This window comes from Schistocerca piceifrons, chromosome 1, assembly GCF_021461385.2.
Source record: "Schistocerca piceifrons isolate TAMUIC-IGC-003096 chromosome 1, iqSchPice1.1, whole genome shotgun sequence".
Classification (NCBI taxonomy): domain Eukaryota; kingdom Metazoa; phylum Arthropoda; class Insecta; order Orthoptera; family Acrididae; genus Schistocerca; species Schistocerca piceifrons.
This window is the reverse complement of record NC_060138.1, coordinates 43,965,845-43,988,286: the sequence shown is the minus strand read 5'-3', so window position 1 is coordinate 43,988,286 and position 22,442 is coordinate 43,965,845. Positions and strand designations below refer to the sequence as shown.

General features: G+C 39.9%; 1 protein-coding gene across 1 annotated transcript in view; it reads right to left on the bottom strand.

Annotated features, from left to right (window-relative positions):
- LOC124797781 (anaphase-promoting complex subunit 1) overlaps nucleotides 1–22,442 on the bottom strand; it is a 349,586-nt gene that overhangs the window by 260,284 nt on the left and 66,860 nt on the right. Inside the window, exons 6-7 of the mRNA XM_047260813.1 lie at nucleotides 13,839–13,969; nucleotides 12,220–12,491 (exon numbers count right to left, since the gene is read on the bottom strand). Of these exons, the coding sequence (XP_047116769.1) occupies nucleotides 12,220–12,491; nucleotides 13,839–13,969 (403 nt within the window). The remainder of the gene's footprint in view (nucleotides 1–12,219; nucleotides 12,492–13,838; nucleotides 13,970–22,442) is intronic.

Below are 22,442 nucleotides of genomic sequence, written 5' to 3'. Positions count from 1 at the left end.
CTTGACTGTATGCCCAGACAGCTGCATCGCCTTGGATGTAACCGACAATATATGAAATCTTTTTCCGGTCACTCCAAGTGCGTGGAAATGCGTTACTAAAAGATTTAAGAAAAATCACCGGATGAATGGTTCGTTTTTCTGGGATAAAAATCTGAAATTGCCTGTGTTTCATTAAGCTTTCATCTTCCTTCGCATTGTGATATGGATTTATTCCACTGTAATTACTGGTATGTTCAGCTGGCGAGTAATTACGATAATGTTGCTGTGGTTTACAATGATAATAGCTTGTGTTTGTGTTTCCACTTCGTGGTATGTGTTGTAGTCGTGGTGTGTTTTGTTCTTGTGTATTTGTCGTGTGCGGAATGTGTGTATCATACTCGAATGTATATTGGCTTCTGAACTGTACATTTTGACTGATATTTTCGTTACATTCAGACTGTAGTTGATCGGTGAATTGTCTCATGGGTGCAGTGACGGATTGTACTGCGTCACTGATCAGCTGTTTGTTATTAGTAATGTATTGCGCTACGGAGTCGTGCACAATTGTTGATAAATTTTCACGTAAGCATCTATCAAAGTGTTTGTCTTTGTTCTCAACCCAATCATGAAATTCTTTATTAATATTTTGAAAATGAGCTGTGGCATCTGATTGTAAGATGTCAGTCAGGTGTTGTTCAACATTGTCAAATTTATTCTGTACGTCAGTAATTCGTTTTTCAAGATTGTCATGTACTGAAGGATATGTTTGAATTTGTTCAGTAAGAACTTCACACGTGACATTAAGGTTTTTTACTTGTGTCTGTAAAAGTGCTACGTCAGTTGTAGTCTTTTCTTGTCTCGTATTGAGCTGGGAAAATTTAGTACTGAGTTCGGTCATCTGTTTGGTCAGTGTGGTGTCTATAAGTTCCACACGCTTACATAAAGTGTCATTACCTATCTTGATTGCTATGAGATCAGATTTGATTTCGTCATTTTGTGTTTTTAACTGTTCATTTTGTGTCTCTAATTGTGCCTTTAAGGTTGCCATGTTTTCGGCGTTTTGTTTCATTAGCATTTGTAACATGTCGGCAATGTTTACCGTTTGCAAGGTCTCTGCCCCCGCCGCGTCATTAGACGTGATGTCATGCATTAACATGGGCTCCGATTGAGATTTTGAAATTTTTGTAGTGGACGGCCTATCGTCAAAATTTTCGTCAACACTTGCGTCAATGTTTGATGAATCGTCACTACCAGTTGCTGTCGTAAAGTCATTTTCTAACACTTGTCTCACGTCCGAGTCGGATTGCGTCTGAATAGTACGTCCTTGCTGTTCCATTTTTGCGTATTGTTTTCTAGTTATTACCATGACACACGTGATATACGTTTCAAGGAAATTTTTGACACTGATTTTAAAATAAAATGTAGTTGAGCATGAATCGCTCGTAGCAACAATGGCTGTCTGTTAATTTAAAAATATAAACTGAATTTGAGATTATTGGTAATGGCTGCTGGCCATGTTACATGATATCGTACAGAAGTCGGCCATATTGTACACTCGTGTATTGGTATTGTTGCATACGTTATTGTTTAGGGAAAAGTACTGAGAATGAAATTTATCACTGAAACTGTTATGCAGAAAAGAAACACTACAGAATTTACTGAAAAGCTAATACACTGAATTATACGTCTGGTCAAGCCTACCAATGCAAAGATGCTGCGTCTTACCTTATTTTGCTGGAAGTTTCATTGCGTCTTCCCACAAAATTTCAGAATTGGAAAATATCTTCAGATTTTGTTATCTCTCATACATTGACGTCCAGGTCCAGAAAGTTGATTTTTTTACATGAAACAAAGAGAACAATGTAACAAATGACAAAATAACAAGTCCGACACGCAGTCGTCAATATAAAATAAATAAAATAAATAAAAAATGTTATTTTAAATATGTTAATTATTCTATCTGTATGATGGTGATTGTGATTGCAATTGTAATTAATATTTTGCTTATCTGGAACGTGGACGTTTAATTATTCGTTATCAGACGCTTGACAATGGCTTTTTCGTAAAGGCAATGTTACTCGTAGTTGACCGTGAAATAAAACTGCAATAATCGGACTTCGTAATTAAATCGTTTCCAAAGACTGCTGCGGTAGGTGCGGACTCATAATCTAAATCTCAATATTACAATAATTTGCCAGCCATGCCAATACATCGTACAGAGGTGATTGTCTACTAAACATAAAAAAGTTACACAGTTAGTTAAATCAGATATATTCAATGAATAAGCCTACAGTTCATAATCCTACTTACTTTTATAAATATAAATTCTTTACAGAATCGAGTGCCTAGTGTGGTTGCAACTCGCAGTATTCTTCTATAACATGAAATATGGCGGTGTGCCAGACAATAAAATAAAATACGTGCTTTTCGCACCACTTCAACCAGAGCTCTCCCTTTCTTAATCAAACATAAGAGTAACGTAATTGTGCTTTTGTTTTATCAGCGACACAGCGCTGCAGTTGTGTGCCATAGGCTTTATTTATTTGTCACTGATTATTTATTTAATTAATATTTCGCGTTTCCGAGGAAACTCACGCTCGGCATGCAAATGTGCCTTTATACCACCCAGCACTTTTTACTCCAATCGTGTCACAGGCCTATCCTAACCCATAAGGGGCATGGTGACATGTGAAAACAGCTAAGTCACATGTCACCTCTGCTGCAAGCAACAACTGCTTTTTATGTAGACATTACAACCAACCACCTGTCCACCAGAATAAATGGCCACCACCAGACCAGGGCCAAGAAAAAAGTTTACCATTCCGTGGCACAACATGCTGCTGAGCACAAGATGTACAAGCTCAATGGCTGGATCCTTCCCCCAGCAACAGCTTTTCTGAGCCACGTAGATGGGAGTTATCCTTACAACACATCCCTTGCTCCCACCAGCCAAACTGCACTGTCTGTTGCTCGCATAATGTGTGTGTGTGTGTGTGTGTGTGTGTGTGTGTGTGTGTGTGTGTGTACTCTAGCTTGTCAAATGATTTCTTCCAAAAGCTTGCAAAGTTTTAATTCCATTTTGTGTGTGCTTATCAACAACTCAACGCTTCTGCCATTCTTAGTGGTTTTCTTCACTCTTAGATTATTTAGATAACCATTTTTTGTGTATACCAATCAACTCGTAGTAGTCTAGGCATCTTTTTTAATAAGCTAACTGTTCTACAATGACTCTCAACTCCCCAAAATATGATAACTATATTTGGGAACATAACCACAAATATTATAGATGAAATCAGTAGCAGCCTCACGAACAGCTTTCTTAGTTTTTAGTGTTGGCAAACAGTGCGCATGAGTAATAAAAAATTTATCATCAGTAATTGATCACGTGATCACTAATACAGACAGAAGGCATTGTGATAAATCTGTAAATGATATTGCACTCTCAGATTATTTTTCTCTAAAAGTTATAATAAAATCTGGTTTGGAAAAGCCCATTAAACTGCAGAACTACAAAGAACCTTTTTCAAAACATAAAACCTACAAATTTTCAAAGATACTTATTGTTAAAGAAAAGCTGGAAGGAAGCGTGTGCAGGAAACAATGCAGAGGCAATGTTCTCCAAGTTCTCTACATGATTTAAACAGAATTTTGAGGATTCATGTCCAAAACTATCCATATCAGTGGAAATGTCCAATAAAAATTAGTAAGTGTATAAATTTAAATTTTTGCTCTTAACATGTATTATATTACACATGCAGGTAATGTCAGTAAATCTACATATATGGTATTTCTACATAAGATATACATTCCAGATAACATAAAGAGGAAAAATTCTATACTACATCTGCACATCACATTTATCACTGTATTTGAGGGAGTTTGCCATCACATTTCTATATCAAATTCATTTATGTTCCATACTATATGAGCATTTCAGTATATGCTCCTTTTTATACATACTTCCACACAATTTCAGCTCCTTTAACAGTAAAGTATTACGAACTGCTGCCTTGCTGTATGGGCTATTTGCTGTCAAAGTCAATCATTTGCCGTGTCTTGTATTTTAATTATGAATTCCATTTATGTATTTACTGTTTTTTTTTTCACTTGTTATTTATAATATATGGACAACATAAATAGTGAGATTATTATGACTAGTAAAAATGTTTTTGCATGATACTGGCTTTACTTTTCCCATAATTCTTACTGCTTTCTTTCTTAGTATAAAGAGCCTTCTTCCACTGATCTGGCAACTACCACCCCACATGCAATTGCAAAAGTAAGTAGTACACTAAACCAAATAAAACAATTCTTAATGGTTTAGTATTTATATGCAGTGCTATACTCCTTAGTACACAAAACTAAATCTACGCATCTTTCCAAAGGCTTACATGTAGAAAAGCTACTTGTCAGAATATCTTGACTCTAGTCAGTCAATTTACTTTTGCCACTTGGTTTAAAACAATGAGATTGGTTTTGCTGCATTTAACGTTCAAGTTTTCATCCTGAAAATGAGTGTTTGCTTTTTCAGTTAACTTATGTATTTTTGTACTTATGCTTACTGCACTCTGTGTCTAACAGGTATGATAATAAGGTAATAAAAACTTCCTGGCAGATTAAAACTGTGTGCCGGACCGAGACTCGAACTTGGGACCTTTGCCTTTTGCGGACAAGTGCTCTACCAACTGAGCTACCCAAGCACGACTCACGCCCCGTCCTCACAGCTTTACTTCTGCCAGTACCTCGTCTCCTACCTTCCAAACTTTACAGAAGCTCTCCTGCGATTCTTGCAGAACTAGCACTCCTGAAAGAAAGGATATTGCGGAGACATGGCTTAACCACAGCCTGGGGGATGTTTCCAGAATGAGATTTTTCACTCTGCAGCGGAGTGTGCGCTGATATGAAACTTCCTGGCAGATTAAAACTGTGTGCTGGACCGAGACTCGAACTCGGGACCTTTGCCTTTCGCGGGCACACTCCGCTGCAGAGTGAAAATCTCATTCTGGAAACATCCCCCAGGCTGCGGTTAAGCCATGTCTCCGCAATATCCTTTCTTTCAGGAGTGCTAGTTCTGCAAGGTTCGCAGGAGAGCTTCTGTAAAGTTTGGAAGGTAGGAGATGAGGTACTGGCAGAAGTAAAGCTGTGAGGACGGGGCATGAGTCGTGCTTGGGTAGCTCAGTTGGTAGAGCACTTGCCCGCAAATGGCAAAGGTCCCGAGTTCGAGTCTCGGTCCAGCACACAGTTTTAATCTGCCAGGAAGTTTCATATCAGCGCACACGCTACAGCAGAGTGAAAATCTCATTCTGGAATAAGGTAATAGTTAGCAGGACTACTGGAAATCATTCACCTAGCATATAAATGGGAAAATGCTCATAATGGATCTTTGTGGTGCACCAAACTTTACATTTCTTATCTTTGATCTTCCATGTCCAATTCCATCTCCAATACAATAACTAACTTCTGTACACTGTTGCTAATTTTTTACATATGACTCTACGAGGTGCATTCAAGTTCTAAGGCCTCCGATTTTTTTTCTCCGGACTGGAAAGAGATAGAAATATGCGCATTGTTTTAAAATGAGGCCGCATTCATTGTCAATACGTCCCAGAGATGGCAGCACTGTACGGCAGATGGAATTTTACCGCCAGCGGCGAGAATGAGAACTGTTTTAAATACTTAAAATGGTGATGTTTTCCTTACTTGAACAGCGTGCAATCATTCGTTTTCTGAATTTGGGTGGTGTGAAGCCAATTGAAATTCATCGACAGTTGAAGGAGACATGTGGCGATGGAGTTATGGATGTGTCGAAAGTGCGTTCGTGGGTGTGACAGTTTAATGAAGGCAGAACATCGTGTGACAACAAACCGAAACAACCTCGGGCTCGCACAAGCCGGTCTGACGACATGATCGAGAAAGTGGAGAGAATTGTTTTGGGGGATCGCCGAATGACTGTTGAACAGATCGCCTCCAGAGTTGGCATTTCTGTGGGTTCTGTGCACACAATCCTGCATGACGACCTGAAAATGCGAAAAGTGTCATCCAGGTGGGTGCCACGAATGCTGACGGCGACCACATGGCTGCCCGTGTGGCATGTTGCCAAGCAATGTTGACGTGCAACGACAGCATGAACGGGACTTTCTTTTTGTCGGTTGTGACAATGGATGAGACGTGGATGCCACTTTTCAATCCAGAAACAAAGCGCCAGACAGCTCAATGGAAGCACACAGATTCACCGCCACCAAAAAAATTTCGGGTAACCGCCAGTGCTGAAAAAATGATGGTGTCCATGTTCTGGGACAGCGGGGGCGTAATCCTTACCCATTGCATTCCAAAGGGCACTACGGTAACAGGTGCATCCTACGAAAATGTTTTGAAGAACAAATTCCTTCCTGCACTGAAACAAAAACGTCTGGGAAGGGCTGCGCGTGTGCTGTTTCACCAAGACAACGCACCCGCACATCGAGCTAACGTTACACAACAGTTTCTTCGTGATAACAACTTTGAAGTGATTCCTCATGCTCCCTACTCACCTGACCTGGCTCCTAGTGACTTTTGGCTTTTTCCAACAATGAAAGACACTCTCCGTGGCCGCACATTCACCAGCCGTGCTGCTATTGCCTTAGCGATTTTCCAGTGGTCAAAACAGACTCCTAAAGAAGCCTTTGCCACTGCCATGGAATCATGGCGTCAGCGTTGTGAAAAATGTGTATGTCTGCAGGGCGATTACGTCGAGAAGTAACGCCAGTTTCATCGATTTCGGGTGAGTAGTTAATTAGAAAAAAAATCGGAGGCCTTAGAACTTGAATGCAGCTCGTATTACAATCATCTGTTTCCTGCTGAGACCACTGTTTAAAAATATTGTTAACAGTGCAGTGTGATTAACACTAATGTAGCAAGTTATAAGTTCTGTAAACATCTTCCATTTGTTAACCCCATCAGCTCTACATACTGATTCTCAAGTTCCTTGTCTCAATTTTGTCTTGGCATGAATGTTGTTGCCAGACAATATTTCCTTATGCACATACTTTTTTTTTCCAATAAACTCACTGCTGCACTCTATGATAAAATTCTGTTCAAAATGGAATGGAGATGTGTCTACTTACAATATATGCTGAGGCAATATTTTCATAATTTGTCATCATATGAACTACTGAGCTGTTGTATGCACCAGCTGGTACACAATGGCAGGTATTTAGGGTCCTCTCACACCCTCAAATATCAAATTCCCCAAAAAAGAGCCAAAGAGAGCTAAAAGTTCTAGGCTTACGTCATCATTAAAGAAAAAAATCTATAGTGGGAGAGTGTTTGCTACATATTTTCATTTTGCCCTTTTGAAAGAATTTCATCTGCTCCAGTTTCCTCTAGGTTACATGTAATTCTGTACCACATATAGTAAATATATCCATCAAATTGGAGTGAGAAGTTCTCCTGTACACTCACTACTGCATATTTATACATCAGTTTCAATTGATAGTCTCTTAATTATATGTTTTTGACCATAGAAACAAATTATGTACCAAAAGCCATTGGTACCTAAGTCTCATAAACTTTCTTGATTATTGAGCATGGCAGTCCTTCCATTACTTTTACCTTTTTAGTCTTCTGCATCTTCTCCGTCTCTTCTACAGTTCTTATCACCCATAACAATTACATAAATTTGTGTTAATGATCAAAATATTCCTTGCTGCATGCACAGCTTTGCTTCATTTTTCTCTCTGGTGTCCATTCTCCAAATCTCATTTTTTTTTATTTATGGATTCTTTCGTTACTTCTTGATAGAACACTTCCATATTTAAGGTTTAATAATAAGTACACTGTTTCTATTCTACTCATTTTTGTTTATTTCAAACTACTTCTCAGCTTATTAGGCAATCTACAGGAAACCACTAACTACCGTCTGCATAGGACACTGGTGCTTAGGTGACCAAGCATTATAGGCAAAGATATAATCACTTGCATGGATTGTTGTGCAACAAACTTCTTTCTAATTTTTGAAATTACACTTTAAACAACGGATAATGCTAAGCATAATAGATAATTAAATTACACAGTATTACAGGTTAAATGGATCTTTTTTCTGAGATACTGTTGAAATGAGTACTTTCCATCTGTGTTGTGCAACAAACTTTTTTTGCATCTTTGTAAACTAAACTCTAGGCAATGGACAGTAGTACAATCAATAATTAGAATACATAATTGTTACAGGACATATGGTTATGAGGCCACAACTGAGCACTAGCAACTTACATTGAGACACAAATGTGTTTTACATAGTAAATAACATTTTTAAGCAATGGGCAATATTGAACACAGAGTACATGGTTAAAATATATACTATTAAAGTATTACAAGTTATATTGTTGATGTTTTTGGGGTAAAGAACATGAAAGCCTGTTGTGGTTTAGTTCCATGTAGCAGTATATGTCATTGTGACTGTGGGTATGTGGCTGGTTGATAGGAACATGCCACATACCCAAAAACTGCCACAATGACACATACTGCTACACTGAATTAAACTACAATGGGCTTCTACATCTAATCTGCAATTCAGACTTAAGAGCTTGACAGAGGGTTCATCGAACCCTTTTCATACTACTTCTCTACCATTCTATTCTCGAATGGTGCGTGGTAAAAAGGAACACCTAAATCTTTCTGTTTGACCTCTGATTTCTCTTATTTTATTATCATGATCATTTCTCCCTACGTAGATGGGTGTCAACAAAATATTTTCGCATTCAGAAGAGAAAGTTGGCGACTGAAATTTCGTAAATAGATCTCGTCCCAAAGAAAACTGCCTTTGTTTCAGTGGCTGCCACCCCAACTCGCGTATCATATCAGTGACACTCTCATCCCTATTGCGTGATAACACCAAACAAGCTGCCCTTCTTTGCACTTTTTTGATGTCCTCCGTCAATCCTACCTGGTAAGGATCACACCCCACGCAGCAATAGAGGATGGTCAAGTGTAATGTAGGCTGTCTCTTTAGTGGGTTTGTCGCATCTTCTAAGTGTTCTGCCAACAAAGCACAGTCTTCGCTTTGCCTTCCTCACAATACTATCTATGTGGTCTTTCCAATTTAAGTTGCTAGTAATAATAATTCCTAGGTATTTAGTTAAATTGACAGCCCTTAGATTTGTGTGATTTATCATATACCCAAAATTTATCGGATTTCTTTTAGTACCCGTGTGGATGACCTCGCACTTTTCTTTGTTTAGTGCCAATTGCCACTTTTCGCACCATACAGAAAATCTCTCCAGATCATTTTGTAATTGGAATTGATCATCTAACGATTTTACTAGATGGTAAATTACAGTGTCATCTGCAAAGGGGGCTGGTCAGATTTCCATCTAGATCATTTACGTAAATCAGGAACAGCAGAGGGCCTATGACACTAAATTGCGGAATGCCAGATATCACTTCTGTTCTACTCGATTATTTACCGTCTATCACTATGAATTGTGGCCTCTCTGAGAGGAAATCACGAATCCAGTCACACAACTGAGACGATACTCTTTATGCACGCAATTTGATTAATAGTCGCTTGTGAGGAATAGTATCAAAAGCCTTCTGGAACTCTAGGAATATGGAATAAATCTGAGATCCCTTGTCAACAGCACTCATTACTTCATGGGAATAAAGAGCTCTGCTTTCTTGCAGCACCGATGTCTTCTGCTAGCACTCTCTCGCTGTCTCTCTTCTTATTCCAAAATACACAAGAATGATATTTTCTGAATCCGTGTTGGTTATGTATCAATAAGTCGTTTTCTCCAAAGTGATTCATAATGTTCGAGTACAGTATATGCTCCAAGATCCTACTGTAAATTGAGGTCAGTGATAGGGGTCTGTAATTCAATGGGTTACTCCTATTTCCTTTCTTGAATATTGGTGTGACCTGTGCTACTTCTAGTCTCTAGGAACAGACCTTTCGTCAAGTGAGTGGTTGTATATGATTGCTAAGAAAGGTGCTATTGTGTCTTCATACTCTGAAAGGAACCTGATCGGTATACCATCTGGATCGGAATACTTGCCTTTCTTAAGTGATTTGAGTTGTTTTGCAACGCCTAAGATATCTACTTTCTTATTCTTTAAACCACAAACTTCAACAACATAGCTTGCAATACTTAAATACTGTACATTTTAACCTTTTATTATGTTCAATATTGTGTAGTGCCCCCAGTATTTTATGAAAGTCTGGAGACACTTGTGTTCCAGCCATTTCAAACACGCGTTATTTTAAAGCAGGGAGTGAGGATGAGCATGGGATACTGCACCCATTTATTGTTTGTGCAGGCGAAACTGGAAGAGACATAGTTCGTCATTGTTGGCAAGTGTTCAGCGCGGCCTGCGAAGAATAAACAAATACGGCCCAGAAGCTCCGCAGCTGGCTGCAAAGAGTAATGTAGCTTTGTATTGTTGAAAAACAAATGGAGTGACTCGAGATAGTGACTGTTTTAGTAGACGTTGAACTGCTGTTGAGAGTATGTGGACTGGACGTGGATAGTCAGCCACGATAAAAGCTTATGTATTAATTGTGTTCAAAAATGTGTAATTAACTGATCTTGGGTGCCCGGTAATGTGTGGGCTTACGTCATAAAGTTTAGTTGTTTTTTTTGTACAAAGTGGAAATAAATATGTTCTGGTGCATTGAATGATATTCCATGAGTAGCATATTTTTGAATAAAAAGAGAGAGAGAGAGAGAGAGAGAGAGAGAGAGAAAGAGCAAGAGAGTGAAAATTTCCCCTTCCTAGCAGTGAATCTTCGGAGAACCGTCCGGTGCTAGCAGAAGACATGAGCGCTGCAAGAAAGCAGAACCACCATTCTTCAACAAGTAAGTCCACAAAAACGCTTAAGCTGTATAGAGGGAGCTTAACATTACACTGGGCCACCGTAAGAACATGGCGACCGTAAAGAAAGGACCTGAGAAAGAAGGGGAAATATTAAGGAAGTTATACGAAAAAGAAAAAGAAAAAAGAAAAAAAAAAAAGAACAGTTGGGAGTTGCCATAGCAACCGATAACAGCGAGGCTGCAGAGCGATTCCGCGATACTTATCCAGAAACATCGTGTTGATAAATGGTGAAATGATTAAGAGAATCAAGAAAATCGCACAACGCTGCAGTTAGTCTCAAATCGCTGACGCCGTGGTCTACAAACACTGCCGCCGCCGCCGTACACCAACGCCAACGTCGCATCACACCAACGCCGCCGACGCCGCACTCCAACGCCGACGCCGCAGTACACTTATGTATTAATTGTGTTCAAAAACTGATCTTGGGTGCCAGGTAATGTATGGGCTTACATCATAAAGTTTAGTTGTCTTTTTTTTTTTTTTGTACAAAGTGGAAATAAATATTTTCTGGTGCATTGAATGATATTCCATGAGAAGCGTATTTTTGAATAAGAAGAGAGCGAGAGAGTGAAAATTTCCCCTTCCCAGCAGTGAAATCTTTGGAGAAGCGTCCGGTGCTAACAGAAGACATCGGCGCTGCAGAACCAGCATTCTTCAAAAGTAAGTCCACGAAAACGCTTAAGCTGTATAGAGGGAACTTAACATTACACTGGGCCACCGCAATTACCCGCTGCATTAAAATATTATTTACAATGTAAAACATTTTGTTTCTCAATATAAGTTGCTAGTGCGCAGTTGTGGCATCATAACCATATGTCCTGTAACAATTATGCACTCTAATTACTGTGTGGACTACTGTCCATTGCCTAGAGTTTAGTTTACAGAGGGGCAAAAAAATGTTTGTTGCACAACGTAAATGGAAAGTACTCAGGACCTCAGAAAAAAATCCATTTAACCTGTAATATTGTGCAGTACAGTTATTTATTGTGCTTAACATTGTCAACTGTGTAAAATGTAATTTCAACACTAAAAAACAAGTTTGGTGCACAACACTCCGTGCAAGTGATTTTATCTTCACCTACAATGTTTGGTTACTTAAGAACCAGTGTCCCTTGCAGACAACTAGTTCAAAATAAACAAAAATCAGTACAACAAAAACAGTGTACTTATTATTAAACCTTAAATATTTTTTATTTGAGATAGATCAAGATCAAAATCAAAATCAGTAGTCTGTGCATGAGGTATCATGCTGCGTTGAATAGAAATGTATCTTCAGCACAGTGCCAACTTTGACAGATGTATTTCTTCAAATTTCTGGTGCTTTAACGTGTTTCTTTTGGTATAAAGTTTTGATAATAGCTACAATTTTTAAAGCAATGCTTTATAACTCACCCAAGAGGGCTGAAGGAGCTTGCAGACGTTCGAGCAGAGGACGGCAGCACTGGACTGCCTCGACAAGACGCAATTCCTGAGACAGATCCCAGGCCAGCAGTGACATTTGCCACACTAAGAGAAGCAGCAGTAGTAACAGGAGCCGAAATACGTGTGGCTCCCATAGAGAGACGGTTGCTATTGGATATAACACTTGCATTTCCCATAAATGTGGACACACTCGAGTGGTTCAGTGTAGTATTTGACTGATCAGGATAGAAGAAGCGACATTCCTAGTCAATAAACAAAAATTTCAAATAAAAAACAGGCTAAACAACTAACCTGCTAAAAGCACACTCTTATGGCTAATATTGCACTTTATAATATTTCACTTCATACTTCTATTAAAATGAGAGACCAATATGGCCTTGCTTATCAGCAACTATTGTGATTTTAATATGACGGGGTTCACTAATTCATACTGCAAAAACTGCTATATCTACACAGTGTGACAGTAAACATAGTAAGAAAGTCCTTGGTTAAATATAAATTATGGAAGGAGTGAAGGTTCCAATTCAGCATGTCCTGAAGTGAGAATGTTGTTTTGCTTCCTGATGAATCTTTCTTCAGAACTAACAGAATAAACATACAAATATATGCACCTGGATGGCTACTTTCTCTTGGGCAACCGCTTTGTGCTGGCACTGAAGCTCAACTGGGAGACAGGTTAGAGAATTGTGAGGAAGGGTGCCTGGTATCAGGGAGGGAAAGGCAGCAAGAGCACTGGATAGGAATCTGGTGACTGTGAAGTCATTCTGGCACAGACAGGGGGCCTTGCACACAGTGCACAATGATGTGGAGGAATGGATTCAGAGTGGCAGATAGTGACAGGATGAGAGAAACACAAGAGAGAAGGGTGGGAGTGAAGAATGAGAAAAGCGAGAGTCACAGGGCAGGGCTTGAAGTGGATGTGAGTTGGACTAGCAAAGGCTGAGGCCATGGGGCTGCTTCATAATCTGCAACATATTCTCCAATCCCATAATGAGCACCAGAGTAACTTTCCAAATGATTCACAGACGTTTACATTCATGACTTCACATTTTTCTATGGAAGAAGTTATTCTGTTTCTCTTACATACAAACAAAAATTTTCACAGCATGCAGGGGTGGAAACATTTACTTGAGTTTCCATGAAGTTTCAGAATTAGCCTCTGTTCAAGTTTGGTAAAATACCAATACAGCCATTTTGTCTCCTTAAATATGCTTTTGTGCCAGTGAATCTTTAAATTGTAAGAAGCCACACAAAACATAATCCATGTCATGTCATCTACCAATGAAGCAGATCTCTATGTTGTAGTGTATAAGGTAAAGCTGGTCCTCAACCAAGTAAAATGTAAGGATCTTGCATATAATGTAACAGTTTTTGCAGAATAAAAAACCATAAATGTTTTCTTTTTAATTACAGAATAAAAGATATGAAATGGATACAAAAAAACCCTTGTCAACCTCTGACAAAGGACCTAGGCCAAAAACTAATGAGGGTGAAATAAATCTTTCATTAAAAAGGTGTAGCTGATTCTAGCTTTTTTTTAGCATTACATCTTTAACTTAACCTATACACTAAAATTATTGAATAATTACCTCTGATTGCACCTTTCTTATTTTCCACACACTGTGAAGTCCACAATTTGAGTCATATGTCATACATACAGATGGTTCCTCACTGACAAATACAATTTTCTGGCAGGGATCACATATATTTGAGAGTGTCACTGCAAGGAAAAAAAAGCATCAAACTTATTATATTTGCACTGATGTTAATTATGGTTCAGGAGTAAAGGAGACCACTCACCAAATAGCAGAAGCATTGAGCCATGGACAGGTGCACAGAAAGGAAAATAGAAATGCTGTTAGCTTTCACAAGACACACACACACACACACACACACACACCTGGAGAGAGTGAAGGATGTTTTGCAAGGATAACTCTTACCTACACAGTTCAGAAATGCTGGACTTGGAGGGAAACATCCAGATGGCATGGGTTGCAAAACAGCCACTGAACTCTAGCGTGTCGTACTCATCATCATGTTGCACCACCGTGTGGTCAACTTAGTTTTGGACATTGTTGGACAATGGCCATTCATTCTGGTTGACAGCTGGTTGGCACTCATTCCCACAGAAAATGTTGTGTAGTAACTCTAGCAGAGCTGGCACATGACTTGGTTGCTTTCACAAGTGACCCTGTCTCTGATGGGATGGGGTAAGCTTCTGACAGGACTGGAGTGATATATGCTGGGTCAGTGTATTGGGTAAGTCTTGTACATGGATAATTTACAGGGATATGACACCTGTGGCATGGGGGAGAGCCATAGGGGTAGACTAGGATGTGGTATAGGTTAGGCTGGCAACAGAATACCATTTTCGGAGGGATGGAAACAATCTTTAGTAGGATGTACCTCATTTTCGGGATGATAGATAATCAAAGCCTTGGCGAAGGATAAGGAGTGTTTGAAGATAAGGCATGGGAACTCCAATTGCAGACTAGGTTTGGAGCTTAGTGCCTGACTGTGAAAGCCTTTGTGAGACTTCCAGCATACTGGGCACAGGAATTCTTGTCACTACAGGTTCACCATCCACAGGTGGCCAGACAGTTTGGGAGCAACTTTTTAGTGTGTTTAACAGCTGTCAAAATTTAGGTGCTGTTGGTGGTTAATAGGTTTAACATGGACAAAGGTGTGGATAATGCCATCAGAGAGGTGGAGGTCAATGTCCAGAAAGATGGTTCATCATGTTGAAGAGGATCCGAAGAAGCTAATGGGAGAGTGGTTGCTGAGGTGTGGATTAATGAGGATAGAGTGTCTTGGTCCTGGATCCGGATTATGAAGAAATCACCAATGAACCTGAACCAGACAAGGGGTTTTGGGTTCTGGAAGGCTATGAAGGCTTCCTCTAGATGCCCCATAAACAAGCTGGCATAGGAGGTTACCATGCGGGTGCCCAAGGATGTGTCTTGGATTTGTTTATATACCTTTCCCTCAAAGGAGAAATAGTGTGTGTTAGGATGTATTTGGTACAGTGTATGTGAAATGAGGTAGTGGGTGTGGAGTCTAAAGGACATGTGTGGAGGTAGTGTTCCAATAGTAGCAAGGGTATGTACATTAAGGATGTTAGTGTGAAGGGAGGTGGCATCAACAGTGACAAGTAGGGACTCCTGTGGTAACAGGGTGAGGATACTCGAGAGTCGGTTGAGAAAGTGGTTGTTATCTTTGATACAAGAGGCTAGGCTTAGCGCAATTGGTTGGAGCTGTTGGTCAACAAGAAAGGACAGTGGAGACAATAAGCAGCCACAATGGGGCATTCAGGATTGATGAGTTAATGAATTTTGGGAAGCACGTAGAAAGTGAATGTACAGTGGGGTCATTGGGGTGAGAAGGGAGATGGACTTTAGGAGATAGATTCTGGGATGGGTCTAAGCATTTCAGTAGCAATTGCAGGTTACAGTGGAGTTCTGGGATGGGATCACTATGGTAACACATGTACGTGGAGGAGTCAGACTGCTGGCAGAACTCTTCTGTCGGGTAGTCACTATGATTCATCACAACACATATAAACAAATCTGCGACTCAGCCATAAGCACTTTCATGGCAGCCTCTTATACCTACCTGTTTATGGGTCATCTAGAGGTAGCCTTTTTAGCCTCCCAAAACCCATTGTCTACTTGAGGTTCATTATGACATCTTCATGATCTGAACCTATGGCCAAGACATCCTATCCTAATTCCTTCACAACCTCAATACCTTTTCTCCCTCCAGCTTATTCTGGTCCTCCTCAACTTAACATGCCACCTTCCTGGATGTTAACCTCCATCTCTCTCATGGCTCATCTGTAACTCTGTCCATATTAAACCCACTAACCATCAAAAATATCGGCATCCTCAGCTGCCACCCCTACACCAAAAAATCACTCCCATACAGTTTGGTCACTTGTGGACAGTGGATCTGCAGTTTCCCTTTCCCGGTATGCTAAAGGTCTCACAAAAGCATCACAGACAGGCACTGTGCCCCAAACTTGGTCTGCAAACATTTCCCATACCACATCCTCACACAGACAACTCCTCCCACCATCCCCCCCAGAATCATTGGCAAAGTAGTGAATCCCTCGTCACCTAGTACCACCATGAACTTGGGCAATTGAACCATATCTTTTGCCAGAACTCTGATCACCTCTCATCATGACCAGAAATGACAAATACTCTACCCAAGATCCTTCTGACATATCTTACAGGTGGTATTCCACAGCCCACCCAATCTACACAAAATCCTGGTCCATTCCTATACTACTCCTTCTCCCTTGCCATAAGGATTATATCCCTGTAGAATACCTAACGCCAGAGCTACTCAATACACTGACCCAGGGCATCTCCAGTTCTGTAACAGGCTGGCCTCTTGTGAAACCAGGCATATCATATACCAACTCTGCTGCAGTTACTGCACAGCATCTTACGTGGGCATGACTACCAACCAGTTGTTCACCAGAATGAATGGCCACCACCCCAAACTCTGGCCAAGAAGAAAATTGACCACCCAGTAGGCGAACACACAGCACAGCACAAAATGCATGCATTCAATGGCTGCTTCACAACCCATACCATCTGGTTCCTTCGCTCCACCTCAAACTTCTCTGAACTCAATAGATGGGAATTATATTTACAATGCATCCTCTTCTTCTGTATTCTTCCCAGCCTCAATCTCTTCTAAGCCACTGTCCCCATACCCTCTTCCCACCAGTTTGCCATTCCTCTATCCTGCCACCCCTCCCAATCATGTTCACTGTACACCAAACCCCACCTGCTCTGATAACCATGTGTCGCAAGCCTAACCCATGCACCTGCCAAAGCTCCCTCCAAACTTCCTAACCTGCATACCTGCTCACTCCTTCCAAGCCACTAGCTACTTGTCTCCAAACCCCTTGTCCTGCTTACCACTCTTTCTCCCTCTATCCATCCCACCTGATGCAACCCCAATCCTCAAAGCACCCTGTCGAAATGCAATATTGGCTTTATGTGTTCAGCAAGCACTGTGTGTGTGTGTGTGTGTGTGTGTGTGTGGGGAGGGGGGGGGGGGGGGCACGGGCACATTCCTATACATTTTTGTATTCTAGCTTGTGAAAGGATTTATCCCAGAAGGTAGCATGGTTTTCATTCTGTTTTGCATTTGCCTGTCAACAACTCAATGCTTATGCTATGTGGTGAGTGGTTTCCTTTACTTCTAAACCATTTACATTCTGCCATAATTTTCCTGACTGAAACTGATTATGAACATTTGTAAAACACAGACACTTTTTGTTTCAGTAAAATGAATTCCAAAATTAAAGTAAAATATAAGTTAGGAAATTTCAAAATTACCAGGTTGCAACAAAAACACACAAACAAAAATTAACACAAACACTAGCTTTCCTAACCATGTCATGCATACAGAGCACCCAGTCGTCCACTTGACCTTTGATTGAGTTCAAATTTTTGCTTAATCCCTGGGGTTTGTTATTATCAATCTGTTCTCCTCTTTTATTCATTGAAAGAAACTCTGGTACAAAAGCTACCACATATCTGACATTGTATGAATCATTATCATGAGGAAATTAGGAATTTTATATTCTCATGTCTGATGTTAGATTCTGTATCTTGTTCCATATTGTAATAACTAGGGAAAAAAAATATGATCACCTATTTCATCTCCATGCGTCAGCTACAAATGTAATACGTATAGTATATCCTCAGTAAATCCATTACAGATTAATCTACAATGCACATTCTCCTGAACAACAGACACAGTGGCATAGACAACCTATGTCACCAGCTAGTTTAGGACTAGTCTTAAGAACAGAACTTTTGTAAATTATGTACAACTTCTCATTTTCAACTCAGACATTATTGACAAGTATATCAATAAACAGAGGGCAAGGTGCTCATAGTGCAGTCAAATAATCTGCATAAAATGTGAAGGAAAGGGGCCACAGACAGAAAGCTAGTATTTAAAAAAAAAAAAAATAAAAAAAAAAAAGAGAAAAATTTGTACTGCATATTTGAAATATGATTATGAATGTCAAAATCCTACAATAGACTATACAACCTGCCAAAATTTACTACTGAAGATTGCAGCTAAACCTGCTGAGACTACAATTCAATTTACATGTAATGCCCAAATGGTCAGTAATTATTGTGACAGTGTGTCTCACTTTCTGGCAGACAAAATTAAAGCCACAAGATCATTCAGGTGCAATACTTACTAATCTCCACTTATGCAGAGTAGGAATTGACACAGGGACATCATTCAGTGCAGACAGATGGTCTCAATGCCACATACCATACAGCAGCCATCTCTTCACATACACATAAAATTACAATGACCACTGTAATTTAAAATTGAAATTATTGAACCTAACATTAATATACTGCAGCCATGCTAAGGAATGTAAGCTGCTGACCAATGAGTATTTGCAGCAAATGCAATGAGCACTTCACAACCACCCGCGGAATAGTGAAGACACAAGTCATCTGCATCATGCACACTTTGCTGGTGTATGTTGTACATAAAATCAAAGAAAGTAATCAAAAGATACAAGAAATTAACTGTCAGCCTAAAAATTCATCTACTGATGCATTTAGCAAGGGTACTAGAGAGAGCTGAGAGGAATTATGATGACCTGAGGCATGCAGAATAACTGCCAGACTTTGGCACAATCAATAAAAGCTGCATGAAAATACAGAAAATTCAGAAACTGGTAAGAGCAAATCATGCAAAAACAAATACTGATGTTATGGAAGTTAAAATTAAGTTGACTATCACCATCACATCCAGTGCCATGGACAAGAATAATGTCACAAACGAACAATTCCAGTCTTTCCAACTGACAGGCAACATCCATTGTTTGCATTCGTAAAACAATTTAAAGATGCATTGGGACAAATACAACAGAATAAGCTTCTGCATTAGCTAAGTGCAACAAGAAGCACAGGCATAGGATAGCCATAAGGAAGAAGAACGGAGTAATTATGAACCATTTGAATCAAACACAAAATTCATTCAAGAAAACGAGAATTATCAAACAGAATTGCTGGTCAGTATTTACCATCAGGCTGTGAGATATTTATCCTAACTTTCCGAACTACTTGGGAGGGATAGGTTTGGGAAGTTGAAAAAGGAAGGGCACATCACTTAGATCCCGTAATGGGAGGGACCCATCCATTATGAGGACAAAGAGATGAATGTGAAAGGAGAAGCATCAGAGAAAGGAGACTGAATATAATACATCAGTAAGCAGAGTGCCAGCTTTTGCCCAGAAATCATGACAAGGTAAGTAGTAAAGATGGATTAAGGGGATGAGAAATGACCAGTACAATTACGAACTAGGAAAAGGGTAGATGGAATGAGATGGGAGTGGAGAGAGGAAAGGGATAATAATGCAGACAAAAAAGTAAAATACTTAAATGAAAATAATAAATACACTGAGGCGCTGAAACTAATGGGACACCACCTACTTTCGTGTAGGACTTCCTCTTGCCTGGCATAATGCAGCAACTCAACATGGCATGGACTCAACAAGTCATTGCAAGTCGCATGCAGAAATACTGAGCCATCCACAAAAAGGTGAGGAGTGAGGAAGACAGGCGGGTGTGCTGGCAGAGGGCAGAAAATAAATAGGGTAGGAGACGAGAATGGGGAGGAGATGATAGGACAGAGGGGACGCGGGAGTGGAGAATATGTTGTAAGGCTAATTCCCTTCTGTGCACCTATGTATTACAAATATGAACAACTTAATTTGGAGTGATCACACAGATACCATTGTGTGGAAGGTGAACCAATGACCGTTTTGTTGGCAGAACACTTAGAAGATGCAACAGGTCTACTGAAGAGACTGCCTACACTACACTTGTCCATCATCTTTTGGAGTAGTGCTGTGCTGTGTGTGATCAGTACCAGATAGGGTTGATGAAGGACATTGAAAAAGAAGCAAGTTGTGGTGACAATCATAAAAACAAAAGCATTGTTGAGTTGCAGCATGATGTTTTCATGAAATTTCAATCAACAACTTTCTCCTACAAGTGCAAAACTTTTTTGTTGATGCCTACCTATATAGGGAGAAATTATCATCACAATAAAATAAGAGAAATCAGAACTCATGTGTAAAGATTTAAGTGTACATTTTCTCACCTATCGTTCAAGAGCAGAACAGAAGAGAAATAGTCTGAAGATATTTCAATAAACCAGCTGCCAAGAGTTTAGGAATGAACTGCAGAGTACTGCTGTCGATGTAGATGTAGACGTAATGTCTCATTCGTTTTTGCTTCTAATGAGTCCTTACTTTTTGCTACCCATGAATAGTAGAAAGTATATTAAATAAAGAAGGATTTCAGTTTGTGAGAAGACAAAGAGGTTTGCAGCAAAATTTAATGAATTTTTCATATAAGTAGGTAATACTTTCACATTAAGCACAAAGAAGATGAAAGCTGGGAAAAAATGTCAATAACTTTTCTAAAAATATGAATATTTGCAATGGAAGAAATAATTTATAATAGCAAGAGTGTCCTGAGATTTTGCATTTTTACATAGCGTTTTATTCCCTCTTTCCCTTTCTTCATGTGTTTCTTAATAGTGTTGAGTTTCAGAAAGATTTTTGCCGTACTTGTTGCGATTGTTTATAACAAGGTACTGCATGAAAAAAAAATTCTACACAAATATTCTGTCAGATCTTGATAAGGAGATTGGGAAGTTGAATGACAAAATATGTCTCGCGTATAATTTTGACTGACACTAGGGATTTTTTCCTTCTCCTCTTTGTCACTCTTGCAACTACGAGGGCTATCCACAAAGTACATTACGTTTTGAAATTAAAAATAAATAAAGTATTGGAAATTTTTTTATTATATACAGATGAAAGCCACACTTAAATACTACTTTTCTACATAGTTGCCATTTAAATTAAAGCACTTATCGTAGCGATGGACGAGCTTGGAAATTCCTTCGTCGTAAAATTCCGCCGCCTGCGCCTTCAACCCCATGGTTACCTCTTCTTGAAGCTGTGCGTCGTCATCAAAACGCTGCATAGCCAGCCACTTCTTCATTGCTGGGAATAAGTGGAAGTCGCTCGGTGCCAGGTCGGGACTGTACGGCGGATGAGGAAACAACTCCCACTTAAAAGATTCGACAACTTCACAAGTGGCATTTGCCGTGTGGGCCCGGGCATTGTGGTGAATCAGCAAGATCTTTGAGCCCAACTTTCCCCTGCGCTTGTTTTGTATTGCTCTTCTGAGGTTGTGCAGAGTTTGGCAATACCTTTGAGAGTTTATTGTAGTGCCTCTTTCCAGGAAATCCACAAAAATCACACCTTTTCTGTCCCAAAAGAGATAACCACGTGGTTGAAGGCGCAGGCGGCCGAATTTTATGACAAAGGAATTTCCAAGCTCGTCCATCGCTATGATAAGTGCCTTAATTTAAATGGCAACTATGTAGAAAAGTAGTATTTAAGTGTGGCTTTCATCTGTATATAATTTTAAAAAATTTCAATACTTTATTTATTTTTAATTCCAAAACATAATGTACTTTGTGGATAGCCCTCGTATTTTTCTGCATCTTTATACACTGAAGAGCCAAAGGAACAGGTACACCTGCCTAATATCGTGCAGGGGCCCCACGAGCACGCAGAAGTGCCACAACAGGATGTGGCATGGACTCGACTAATGTCTGAAGTAGGGCTGGAGGGAACTGACACCATGAATCTAGCAGAACTGTCCATAAATCCGTAGGAGTACGAGGGGCTGGAGATCTGTTCTGAACAGCACGTTGCAATCTACCCCAGATATGTTCAATAATGTTCATGTCTGGGGAGTTTGGTGGCCATCAGACCTGTTTAAACTCAGAAGAGTGTTTCTGGAGCCACTCTGTAGCAAATCTGCTCCTGTGGGGTGTCGCATTGTCCTGCTGTAATTGCCCAAGTCTGAAGAAATGCACAACAGACAGGAATGGATGCAGGTGATCATACAGGATGCTTACATACATGTCACCCGTCAGAGTCATTTCTAGACGTATCAGGGGTCCCATATCACTCCAACTGCACATGCCTCACACCATTACAGAGCCCCCATCAGCTTGGACAGTCCCCTGCTGGCATGCAGGATCCATGGAGTCATGAGGTTGTCTCCATACCCGTACACTTCCGTCTGCTCGATACAAGTTGAAATGAGACT